At 45.1% G+C, this 13,265-nt stretch overlaps 1 protein-coding gene across 8 annotated transcripts in view; it reads right to left on the minus strand.

The window, feature by feature from the left end:
* Positions 1-449: 449 nt before the first annotated feature.
* Positions 450-13,265, minus strand: part of MAP3K20 (mitogen-activated protein kinase kinase kinase 20) — a 96,206-nt gene continuing 83,390 nt past the window's right edge. For 2 of the 8 annotated variants that reach the window (XM_032692853.1, XM_032692852.1), the window contains exons 19-20: positions 12,735-12,885; positions 8,772-9,685 (exon numbers count right to left, since the gene is read on the minus strand). In XM_032692853.1, the coding sequence (XP_032548744.1) occupies positions 9,006-9,685; positions 12,735-12,885 (831 nt within the window). In that variant the 3' untranslated portion in view covers positions 8,772-9,005. Of the gene's footprint in view, positions 5,645-5,769; positions 5,956-6,105; positions 6,243-8,730; positions 9,686-12,734; positions 12,886-13,265 lie in introns of those variants that run through there. The other 6 variants (XR_004357957.1, XR_004357954.1, XR_004357956.1 and 3 more) reach the window with 6 other exon arrangements.

Raw genomic sequence — 13,265 nt, forward strand, 5'->3', positions numbered from 1 at the left:
GAGCTCACTCCTCAGGGCTCACGTGCCAGCAAAGATCATCTACAGTATTTTATCAGGTGTTCCAAGAAAATAGTCTGTAAAGTTCTCATCTGTCCTTGAAATGAGTTGTCTGTGCATGGTAGCGGCCTTTGGAAGTTGTGCTAAGGGAATGGGCTGAAATTACAGAGAGACATGCAGTAGATTGAGTGTGCAACAGTTTTTGCATCCATGTGGGGGAATCAAAGTTGTTCACATATTAGGAGCTTCAAGCAGTAGCAAGAACATGGAGCTCCAACAATAGCTCCATCATCAGAAAAAAAAATGTGACTTTTGGTCTACTGGGACGAAGGACAAACACTGTCCTCCACGTCACCCCGCAGATTTTGGCTGTTGGCATTGTAACACAGCTTTTCTCTCTGAAGGCAGGACTCCTGCTGCCCCATCCCTGGCTCTCCTACACACTTCCTATCTTAACTATGGACAATACACTTTATGCTTCTCTCCCTTTTTTTTTTTTTTTTCAAATTGGAGCAATACATTTTTACCTGCTGTCATGAATGAGTGTTTTAGGATACTCAGAGAATCACCGGCAAAGGTATCGGCAAAAGCAGGTTTAATACAAAAGTGAAAGCATAACAAAGTTCATTGGCAATGTTTACTCTTCTACTTACTAGATGGTTAAAGCACACAGAGAAAAACTGTACTGAAATCTAAAATCAATCAATCTAAAACTAAAATCAACCAAAAATTATCTACATGGAAAAACGGTAAGGATGAGAAAGGCTAAGGATAGAAAGGAATAAGGGAGATGTTCCCGTTGAGTCACAAGGTTCAGAGTAGTTTGACCTCCTTGACAAACTTAGCCCCAGACTTGAATAATGGTTTAGGCCTAAAAGTTTTTAAAAGCACTTAAACTTAACAGCACTTAATTGATAGCTTAATGTACACAATTTGACAAAAGATTCTTATAGAATTTTCTATAGCATAACAGCAACTCAATTATAGGCTTAACTTCCTTATGAATCTAAAATACTTAAGAATCTAAGAGAGCAACATTCATACTACATTTGCTATAGCATATTCACACTCACACACACACAGACCTAAATGTATGTAGAAGATTTGTACATACATTTGAAAAATTCCCCTCGAATTTAGTGAAGTGCTCATGTCAGATGCCTGTGCATCTTCTCAATAGGTTGAGCCTTGAGGAGTGGGGGTATCAGCCCAGGCTCCATCATTGGTGTTCGGTGGTGGTCCTCCAAGTACAGCAAACTTGAGAGTTCTCTGGCTCTGAGAGGCATCTCACTCAGAGGGACATGCTGGTCACAGTCCACTGTGGTCCAGGAGGGCTCAAAGAGTCTCACTTAGGACTGCTGTTTATAGGATTGCAAGACAGTTGGCTTTAATCATAGTAATTTTTCATCTTGGCCTCAATTTGGGTCAGTACTTTTCTTTGAAAGTCTGATAACAAAAATATTATTTCAGCTGGGTTGTTATTCAGGCAAGAAAAGTCACTTTTCAAGTCTGTTCTTTAAAAACTAGGAGCTCACTAGATAGCATAAGCTCCTGGGAGCAGACACTGTTTCTGACAAGCTCAACAGAAGCTAAGCCCAGGTGCTGTTTGTCAAGGCTGAGGCCTAATGAGTATTTCAGAGATCACAGCACGGCCCAAGGGTGGGGATGTACCACCATACCTGCCTAAAAGAGTATCTGGGTACATTAGTTAATGTTTGTGTGATGCTTGTAATTATTGTGGTGAGACTTGCACAGACACATATTTATAGAAGCTAGCATTTCAGAGGAAAGAGAGAGTTTGGATTCTCATGGCCACAGAGCAGTTGTGGCACAATGCAATAACCTGTATCTTAGCTCCATAGAAAAGAATAAGATTGCAGCCACTAATGACAGTAATTAAAAATTTCTGTAAGAGCTGTCCAATCACCTCTTCAATTGCTCTATCTGAGCAAATTATAGTGTGTTATTGAAACCATTAGTGCAAAAAAATGAAGCTAAAAATATTTTGCATTAAAATAATCAGACATTGATTTATGATGTAAATTGTAAATCAGTAACCTATAACACACACTAATTGTTTTTCTCTCTCCTGTAAGGTGTGTTTCTTGAAAAGATCTGATCGAGCATATCTATTTGTTCACATGTCACCCTCCAGTGGCTCACACTACTATACAAGACATAATAAGGTGTATAATCAGGTAACCTGCTATTGATTGCAACCCAGAAAGGACACACTTGTTCTTATACAGAAGCGAGAGGATGGCCACTTTTGAAGATTTAATTATAGTTAGATGTCTACATGTTTGCTGGATGTGAATTTTTATGGAGTACCTTTTTAATGTTAATACTTTGACACTGTGCTCTGATAGGTAGAATCAGATTTTGTAAAATAAATATAAATATAAATTTAAGTATTTATAGTGTACAATCAGTTTATATAGTAAACAAATCAGTTTATAGTAAGACCAACTGTACCAGCTCCACAAAATACCTCCCCAATGCAATTAGTGTATTTTTTCTTTTTTTGTCTCTCCAAGGAGAAATACATTTTCTTCTTTTAATTTGTCAGATTTTTATCTCCTTGTGCTTTGCTGTAACTTCCTTATTAGTAAAGGCTGAGTGCAAATGCATCCTGCATGTTGAATTGAAGTGGTCATGTCTGATACTATTTGATACTGTGTTTCTTTGACACTGGCAAGACCATACAAATGAAAAAACTAAGAGAAGGAAAACTAGAGGAATAATACAGTTCAGTGAGAGAAAAAGTGTGATTGATACTGTATTCCTCAGTGCACTAAGGGAATGGATGAAATGTGGCCAGTTTCAATAGAAACCTTAATGATTATTCCAAGTATAAGTCGTAGCAGATCATTTGGAGTCCAGAGAATTATGATGCACATGATGGGAGTTTAATTACAATGCTCATTTGAGTATCCTGTAGCCATTCCACAAAACGCATAGCAAAAAATGTTGATCAAAAGTAGCTGTTGTTGATATGCAGTAGCCACTTTTTAAAGCTTAGGATTCCAGCCTTTTCATTGTTTTTGATTTATAATTCCCTTTGAAAACACAAATTACATTTAGTAACATCATAAAGAAATCGCTTACAACATATTCTACAAATGTATAGCTGCGGGAAACAGGAAGCTATCAGAAAATAATCAAAAATACTTACTGTAGTCTAGGTTTTTTCCCTGTTACACAAGCTTTGCCACTGCCGCTTTGGAAATGTTGATTTGCATCGCCTCCACCAGCCCTCAACAAAATGTGGTTGCTGGGAGAGGTTGGGAGTGGGGGGACAAACAGTAGCACGACCTTCTCCCCAGGGATCTCTCTCCTGGCAGCTCTCTCAGAAGGAACGAAGTGGGAGGGGCAGGTAAAAAGCCTCCCTCAAGGCTTGCTACTACCTGCCACGGAGTCCCCAGGGCACATCTCAAGTTTTCGGGCCCTCGGATTTTTTCACAGCATGAGGGAAATGCCCTCTCTGCTGCAGGAAGCCCTCACCTTGCTTGCCAAGTGTATATGTTGAGCCCCAGATATATTAAGCCACTTCATTCCACACAGCACAGGGTTCACGCCTGCCGCCCGTCAGAACCTGCCAAACCGCCTCATGAAATTTCCTGGAAGAGGCTGCGACCCTCGGGCAGGGGGTGGCAGAGGCGGGAGCAGTGGGCTGCGGCTGCTGTGGGCGGAGGGGAGCGTAGTGGTGCTGGAGTGGGAGCTGCAGGGAAAGGCTGCACCCTCTAGCCCCAGCTCTCGTTTTTCCCAAGCGGTCACTGCCTCTCAGCACCATTCCTCTGTCCTCTGAGATGTTAATCTCAAATGCCCTGTATTTACATGTACTCAAGTGTGATCTTGGCAGACCCTTATTAGTGTTATTGCTGTAATAGACTTCTCCTCTCTAACCTCTAACTTCTTGCAACAAACTAGCTCGAACTGCTACGCTTTGGCAATTCATTAGATAAGAATATCATGTAAAAACCCTTCTATGGTGGACACATACAGAAAATAATTCTGTCAGATGTAATTTTCAGAGGTAGCACAGCTATTTGGTTCCATTTTAGTGACATTAGATGTCAGGGGGTCTCTTAGTTCGGGGTTTTTCCACAGTTACATAAGCCACTGCCCGTCTTTCCCAGCCTAAAGTAATAATTATTATTATTGTTGTTATGTCAAAGTGCATTCTATAGCACAATCCAAAAATCAATTGCATATAGTTGATGCACAAGTCCAGTGTTCTTGGCAGCAAGCTTGCAAGTTATAGGAAGTCTTGAAATACATGGAGTTTGATCCTCAGCAGCATGGGCTGAGCTAGAGAGGAGGACAGAGGTGAGGGGTGCCCTGCCTGGGGGCTCTTGCTCTGAGTGAGGAAGGACAGAGGGTTTAAGCAACCTCTGCTGCTTAAATCAGCTCAGCAAGTTGACAGATTGTGGTCAGCATGCTGTCAGACAAGGCCAACTGCTAGAAAATAATCAGCGGGAGCAGGTAAGATAGAGCAAAACTGCACAATAGCAAATACTTTCTTTAAAAAGTAAACTATGTCCAAAACCACCCATCCACATTTCACACCGATGCCAGCAAGAAAGCAGGTTCTCATGGGGAATTAGCTCAGCCATGGCAGCACTGGGGGAAGGCACAAAGGGGCACTCTCCCCTCCCAGCTGAACAGGAACTGGATTTACTTTCTCTAGCATTTCATGGAAATAAACCAACCAGCAGCAACACCACCTGTGAAACCTAGCCCTGAGACCCACCATTCCTGGGAGCATGGCAGTGTTTTGTCCACTGGCACGGCATCACTGAGATCTAGGTGTAGATGGGGAGACAGAGGGGCTGCTGGCATTCCGCCTGCTGAAGGCAGGTCTCAGCAACATCAGCGGAGGATGAGCAGGTCCCACAGTCACCCCATCCCACCCAGGTAGTATGACCAGATTTCCCCCAGCACAGAGGTACAGGGAGCCATGGCAGCAGTTGGACAGGCTGAAATCCTGGCAGCTGCATTCCCCAGTGAAAAGGGGTCAGATGGCCACCTCATCTCCCCTCTCTGATCATTACTTCTATTTATCTTCCTGACAAGCGCAGTGCAGGCATTATATTTTGGTATGTCTGTCAAAATCAATATGAGGCCAAAGTAAGAACTAGAAATGCTGGAAGAGAAAGAGATTACAGTGCTGCCCAAATCAAACACTGAGCTGGGGGAAATTCCTGCCCAGGCCATAAAAAGCAACCTCTGCAGCTCCACTGCCCTGAGATGGATTGACGGTCTGCTCATGTCACAAGGGGGTTAGGGTGAGGAACAGCCTGGAGTTGTTTATGATTTTGGGCCCCCCTCGACAGTTCAGTGGGCTGTCACCTCTGTGACAATCATCCTTCTGTGAATTTGCTCTTCCAACTCAGGCAGATGACCTGCTACAAAAGTCCTCTGAGCAGCTCTCCCCCTTTCAGAAAGACCTTTGGCTCTCGAGCAAGCTGCATATGGGCAGCCCCTCGTGCCCTGGTTGTATGTGAACAAAAGCAGCCTGTGTTTGCAGGGCTGGGCAATGTTTTTGCTCCAAGGAGTCTCACATTCACGTGCTGCCCACTACGCTCAGGAGCAGAGTTCCACAGGCACTTGAATTGGCAGCTGGTTCACAGCACATGTCTCTGACCTGCAAGACACAGGGAACAAGTGCCCTGAGGGTGCAGTTGCTTGGCCCCTTCCCCGTGCAGCACCACAACAGGCTGCTGGTCTGGCTGTCAGTCCCTCTACGGAGCAGGTTCCCAGGACACTCACCTCTTACAGCCAGTCCTTCTGATGGTAGTGGCAGGTACACCAGTGCTGCTGGGGAAACTTGTGTACTTAGGAAGACAACATCCACCAGGATCAGACCCAGCTCTGAGCTAAAGAATGATTGCTGACCTCAGTGGTAAATGTCTGCTCTCCATCGTCCTCCTGTTTTTCTCTTTTTTTTAAGACATCCTTAGGTATATGGGAAAAACCAAAAAAAAAGAAAAAAAAAAGGAAGGAAAAGGGAGGGAGGGAGGGAGGGAGGGAGGGAGGGAGGGAGGGAGGAAGGAAGGTTTGTATTTGATTTTGTAAACATTCTCTCCATTGGATGCAAATACTCACTCACTTTGGATGTCCAGTTCTGAATTTGCCTTCATGAGGTCTCTGCTGTTTTTCATCATCCATTCCAGCAGCCATCTCAGAGCTGGCTTCTTATAATTCAGAACCTTTTAAACCCTGGAAAATGAAAATGTAGGTACCTTTTGGGGATTAAGAAAACATCAACATCCATGCACGTAGAAATGAAGACCAAGAGAAAGGAAAGCCAGAAAAGAGAGGGGCAGTTCTACAGCAGTGATATTTTGTGCCACTTGCAGAGTCAACCATGGAGGGAGGATATAGCAGTCGTAGTACTGCCAAGGATATGTGTGTGGATGGAGGGCAGCGTGTCCAGTTCCTAGTGTGCAAATCTAGATATACTGGTACTTAAATATGACTGGCTTTAACAGACTTCTAAGAAAACCCTAAGTAAACATAGAATGGCTCCTTTCCAAAGAGAGTTTGCTGCAGTGTTGTTGCCCAAGACAGTCTGTTTTTTTGACATTGCTGTGCATGGTCTTCTAGGTGCATGTTGGCAAAACATGAACAAAAATGGCTCAGCTTCATAAAGTACTGGGGGGTGAAAATGTAAGCACATTTTTATTTATAATGAATTAGCACCAAGATAGGCAGTAGCCACATTAAGAGTGACAAAAACAAGATGGAAAACTAGATCTTGCTGAGACTTTTTTTTTTGACAAGTTCACTGACTGTGGCTTTAACCAGCAATGCTGGTGCAGCAAAAGGATTTCTAATCAGCCACTAATGTATGATTGTTTAATTTTAACAGGCATGATCAATACCATCCATTCCTTCTTTAAATGCTAATGAACACTGTAATACAACAGATGTGGACAAACAGTACATTGCAGATTAAAATTAGGCAAGGCATTAAATTGCTTGCAAACAGCAGAGGAATCCTGCTGGACATCTTGACAAACAATCACAGGCAGCTGATAAATCTTGAATTGCCACCACCAGTCCACAGTATCTCAGGCTTGTACAACTACTGATCACCCTAGAAGAGAAAGGTACCCTTCCAAATTCTTGCAATTTCTTTCTCAGGACTTGTGCAGGCCCAACTGCGATTTCTGAGATGCATATGCAAATTTTAATAACACAAGTACATTTCTAGCAAGAACTCTCAGGTACAGTTACTATTAGTTGGTATCCTCCAGCCCACTTTGATCATGGTAAGAAATGTCAGGGAAGGATCACCAATCTAGATAAAATCCTAGTCCCCTGCTAATTTGTGACAGAGTAACACCCAGTGCTAATTTGTCCACATCCCCCAAATTAGTTGGCAGGCTCAGTAAACCAGGGCCAGAAGCTGGATTACTAACTAGCTTTCAGCCAGTATGAAGCCACAGGAAAGCAGCAAATTTTGTTACCGCAGGGCTTCACGTGCAACCGAATTCACTTTAAGGTAAAGCTTCTATTTGTTCTGCTCTTAACTGCTGTCAGAGGGAAAGGTGCTTGAATGACAGAGCTCCAATTCCTGACACCTGGTATCAATTGTGTCCTGCTCCATCGTTTTTGGTGGACTGTGTCCTAAATTCATGAAATGCAAGTCCCAGTTCACTCTAGTAGGTATTGGAAACTCACCACAGGGCTCGGTCCTCACTGGGGCTGGTGGCAATCCGAGGGAGGAGAGCTGCATGTACCCCAGGAGTGACCTTTGTGTGGAGCAGGGAATCTACATGTCCTTTCGAATGTTCAGTGACAGGGCTATGACAACAGCTCCCTCACCCTGAGTGGGTGATGTGCCAGCAGCTTTGCCAGCATTGCTCACAACTGTGTGCCAGCGAGTACCACCTGGGATGGATGGTAGGTAGCACCTTGTTCAAAGGCATCTCTAATTTACGGTTTCTTGGCTTTCAGAGGGTACCATGCATTGCTTTGGGTTCAGCTTCCTTTATCTGTTTCTTCCTTTTTTTCTCTCTTGCATCTTGTGAAACCCAAACTTTTTTTCCTCCTTTTTAATTGTGTGAAATCAACGTGGAGTGAAAAGGCCATGAAGAAACTTTCTGATGCCAACTGAGTCTAAGCTGTGTCTTTGTTCTCAGCAGAGCTAAAGACCACATTAATCAGAAACTTTGGTGACCTTGTCTTTGCTACCTGAAGACTGAAAGACAAAAGCAACACAGTCTGGCCACATTTAAAAATTCAATTAAAAAATGCCAGCTGCCCAGGGATAAACATTATCATAGACCTCAGTGGGGTTAGCTGTAACTGTGATAAAGGCAATGTCTTTTTCTCACTCTATTTTTATTATTTTTTTCCCAGAAGAATGAAGCCTAGGTTTTGATACTCCTGATTATGACAACTGTGTATGTGACAGTGTGCTCAGTGGTAGTGGGTAGCTAGTGTTAGGGCTTTTAATCAGGAGCAAAGTAAGAAATTCCTGAGAGGGATGGCAAGCTGAAACTGGAAAAGTAAAGCTACTGAAGTGGACTTGCAGCAAAATGTCCCTGTGTTCCTTTTTTTCAGACTATTATCTTTTCCTATAGCCCTGGCAAAAGCAGACCAGACAAGGGGTGAGGAGACCCTGCTCAGAGCTGGACTTGGCATCTGGAGGCAGAAGTGAGGTTAGGGGAGGGATAACAGCACAACTTCTTCCCTAAGGATGAAACGGAGAGCCTTTTGTTGTGGCACTTGGCTGTGCCTTACTGATTTTATTATAGAAATATTAAGCAAGTGAGTGGATATCCAGTCAGCTGAGAACATGAGCAGCCAAACAGAGGGGAGAAAACCAAATGAAATCCCTTGGTGCTGACAGTGACAGGAGGAGAGGCAGCAGCTCTCCCTGTCCAGTGGCAGGCCCCGGGCCAGGTGGGTACCGGCTTCAGTGCAGCAAATTAAATAGGAGCAGGCACATCTTCTTTAGGTTGAACGGTTCAGTTACATAAAGGGCCAAATTCCTCTCAGAACATCCTCCGGCCCCGCCAGCTCCCTCTGGTCCTCTCCTTCCCCGGCTTGCCAGCAGCCTGCCTGTGGGGCTTCCTCGAGTGCTGCACCTTTATCCACCCGCCCTCGCTGGCTCTGCTCTCCCCTTCGCCCCTCCTGGGCTCGCTCTCACCCTGTGGGGGCATGCCAGGGATGGCCGTGGGCTGCGGAGGGGTGTGGGGGTACCTGCGGTGCTGGGAGGCCGGAGGGGCCACTGGCAAAGCAGTCCTGCTGGGTCTTCCCAAGTGTCGGGGGGGCACTGGGGAGCTGGTCCCACTGCGCCGCCCGCCTGAGGAGCTGCGGGAGTTACCGCTGTGTGGGGTGTTTCTGCCTTTGCCAGCAGACCTGTCCCTCTCCGAAGCAGTGTCTGAGGCTGTGCTGGAGGCACTGCTGCCTTTTGAGTTCAGATGCAGATTCGAGAGGTTTCTCATCAAACTATGCGAGATAGGAGAAGAGTTCCTGGAGTGGCTGATGGATGTGAACTGGTGACTGACAGGAGCGGGTGTCCTCCTGACGGCTGCAGCGTAGGAGTCTTGGCTGTGAAGGTAGGGCAGGTAGTGGGTGACTGTGGTCGGGCTGTGGGGGTGGCTGTGCTGGTGAGAAACGGCTTTTGCTATCTGAAGCATACGCAGTGTCTGCATCCACTGACTGTCAATTCCTGGCAGGGAAATGGAAACAAAGTCAGCTTTCTGTGAATTGGTAGAAAACCGTTCTCAGGTTTACCAAAGGTATGAGGTTAGTACGAGGGTTTCTCTCACAAGAACCTCAATATGTCTCAAACCACCCTTTCCCTCCCAGCCTTGAAGCAAATGGTCCTAGGTTTGAGTATGTTCAGTGTTATGGTTGAACATAATTTTGGACTTTTAAAATAGCAAGTGATACAAGTATTTCTGATGCCAGTGCATCAGAACTTAGACTAGAAGATACTTACTGAACCATCCATTTGGCTGTTCAGGTGGGTTCCCCCTCCCGATGTTTTTAACCCAGTCTGGGTTTAAACATAATACTGTGATGCTCTTGGCAACCTCAGCAGATTTCTACACAGCTTTCTTTACAAAAGAACCTGGAGACTTCCAGAGCAGGCATAGAGCAGGCATCCCAAGGTACCAGCACCGCTGCAGCATCACCTTCCACCTGCATCTCTCCCATCCAGCACGGTCATACTGTTTGCAGCTCAGCACAGAGAGGAGGCAGAGCAGACCCAGTGCAAACCTCAGCTGCAGCAGCCAGATTTATCTCCTCGTGCTCCAATTTCTTTTCAAACTGCTACACACCACAACAACCAGAGCTACTTCAGTTGTTATTGTTACTACAAATTCAGAAGTCAAACCACTTTGCATTCAGCTTCATGATGGATGCAAAAAATCATCTCTGAATGTGGAAAAGCCAGTGAGGCAGCAGACTTCAGCCAGGATAGCTCAGACAGTGCTTAACTGTGAACAACTCAGGGTATTACAGTTCCCTCTACACCTACTGTGACAGCCCTGGGGTTGTAACAAAAGTCGTAGCTCTGAGAGATCAGACTGAAGTGGTTTTGAAAGTCAGTCCTGTGGTTTCCATGAAAGCCTTTAGCAAATACAGTAGTAGTAAATTTTCCATTTGAACTGCAAAGGCTGCCTGGTTTGCTACTTTGTGGGTAGAGCAGAGACCAGGAATTCCTCTTATCCAAGGCCACAGCTCTGGCCAAAAACCCACGGAGAGCAGCTAAAATTATTTTGCTCTAGAAAGGTTTGAATGATTTGCCCTTAAATATCATTAATATCATTCCAGTAGGAAAGCATAACCCTCGCTGCCTCTTAGTGGAATGCTGCATTGACCATGGGGAGTTTTGTGGGAGCTGTGTAGTGGTTCTGTCCTCGTTAGGATTGCTCCTGTTAAAAACGTAATGGATGATGTCTTTCATTCCTCCTTTCTCCAGACTTTGTTTGAACCTAAAGAGATTTAAATCACTTCAACTTAATGTCAAATATGTCAAAAGGAAACTGTCTTTCGTGTCATAGTGTGAGTGTGACACCAACACTGCAGACAGCTCCATCTGCACTGAGATGAACCTTCTTTCACAGAAAGACAGATGGGAGTTGCCTGCTTGCTTCTTAACCTCTTAAAAACTCATGGTTTCAAAAGAAACCTGTATGCTGAAATGTACTTGATAGACATTATCTCCTCTGCCATTTCCCAATGCCCTCCTGTGAAGGCTGTGGATATAAGTCACAGATCTCATAAACCTGGAAGCAGCAGGCTCAGGATTCAAGTTTGGGTCTTCATTTGTTATCAATACTTGGGTGGCCATCACATGCCCCATGGGACCAGTGCCAATGCTGTCCTGAACAAGGGGCTCCCTTGAGGCTGTTCAGTCCTTGCTCCTCATAGCCAACCATGGTTGCCAGCTCAGGAACCAGCTGCCCAGCAAGGATCTGCCAGTGTGCCCTGTGGGACTGCCTCTCATGGGCTGGGGGGATTCTTCCTCACATGGTCGCTGAGCCACCAACTCTGTACACTGAATTAAATGCTCTACATGGTAGCCCACATAGGTAGTACCTTCATTGCTTGTTATTTTACCCTATTAGACAGTGACAAGTGATGTCCCTTAGGGGTCCCTACTGGGACCAGTGTTATTTAATATCTTCAGTAATGACACAGACAAAGGGGTGAAGTGCACCCTCTGCAAATTTGCAGGTGACACCTGCAGCTGACATGCCTGAAGGATGGGATGCCATCCAGAGGGACCTGGAAAAGCTCAAGAAGTGGGGCCATGGGAATCTCATGAGGTTTAACAAGACCAAGTGCAAAGTAATGCACCTGGATTGGGGCATCAATACAGTTTTGGGGATGATTGAGAGCAGCTCTGCTGAGAAGGACTTGGGGGTGCTGGTGGATGAGAGGCTGGACACAAGCTACCAATGTGCACTTGCAGCCAAGAAAGCCAAATGTGTCCCGGGCTGCATCCAAAGCAGCGTGGTCAGCAGACTGAGGGAGGTGATTCTGCCCCTCTACTCTGCTCTTGTGAGACCCCACCTGGAGTGCTGCATCCAGGTTTGGGGTCCCCAGCATAGGAAGGACACTGGCCTGTTGGAACAAGTCCAGAAGAGGGCCACAAAGATTTTCTCCCTGAGAGGAAAGGCTAAAAGAATTGGGATTGTTCACCCTGGAGAGAAGAAGGCTTGATGATCTAATTGCAGCCTCCTAGTACTGGAAGGGAGCCTACAAGAAAGATGGAGAGAAACTTTTCACAAGGACACGTGGTGACAGGACAAGGGGTAATGGCTTCAAACTTAGATTAGATAATAGGAAGAAATTCTTTACTGCGAAGGTGGTGAGACATTGGAACAGGCTGCCCAGAAAAGTCATGGATGTCTCATCCCTGGAAGTGTTCAAGGCCAGGTTGGATGGGGCTTTGAGCAACCTGGTCTAGTGAAAGGTGTCCCTACCCATGCAAGGAAGGTTGGAACTAGATGATCTTTAAGGTCTCTAATTCTATGAAATCACACTGAGATATAGAACAAGTTAGTACCTGAAGTTTAGCCTTTAAGCTAAGTCAGACATGCCAGGATGCATGCATCTACAAACGCATCACAGGGACCACAATGACAGCTGATGCTGAAAGACGTGCTCTGTTGTTGGAGCAGAGGAGTGGTATTGACTTTTTGCTGTTCTCCTCACATATGCACTGCTCATGTCAACAATAAAGTTTGGATGTATTGACTTACCTGAGTCAGATCTGCTCCGCGAATTCCCCTCCGAGTTGGGGACCGAGGTCTGTATCATGAGCTGTACTGTCTCAACCTCGTCCTGTGCTTTCACCTTGCTCCAGCAGATAGCTTGGATGTGCCTGGTGCTTTTGGGAGCTCTAACATCACTCTGCTCAGGAAGGACACAATGTATGTGAGGACATAACAATATACAACACACTAAGCTCTCCTAGGAGGGAACATCCATGAGTGCCTGGGCAGCAGCAGTGCTTTCAATAAAGAATCTATTCTGCAAAACCATTTAGCCAGTTCTCAAGTATTTTTAGACTCTATATAATTTTGGCTGGTACTTTGTGATTTTGCTAAAAATATGGTAGAGAATAACTGTTTAAATTCTTGTACCATGTGGAGGAAAGATCTGAAGGCCTTCCTCTACAAACACAAAAATACATTTTACTAGTTCTATTAATGTGAACATCAAATGTGCCCTGCTAAAAGAGGGAGGATTAAGCAGGTATTTTTGCAGGGGAACCCCCAACAAAATTTTCA

Source organism: Chiroxiphia lanceolata, chromosome 7 (assembly GCF_009829145.1).
Source record: "Chiroxiphia lanceolata isolate bChiLan1 chromosome 7, bChiLan1.pri, whole genome shotgun sequence".
Taxonomy (NCBI): Eukaryota; Metazoa; Chordata; class Aves; order Passeriformes; family Pipridae; genus Chiroxiphia; species Chiroxiphia lanceolata.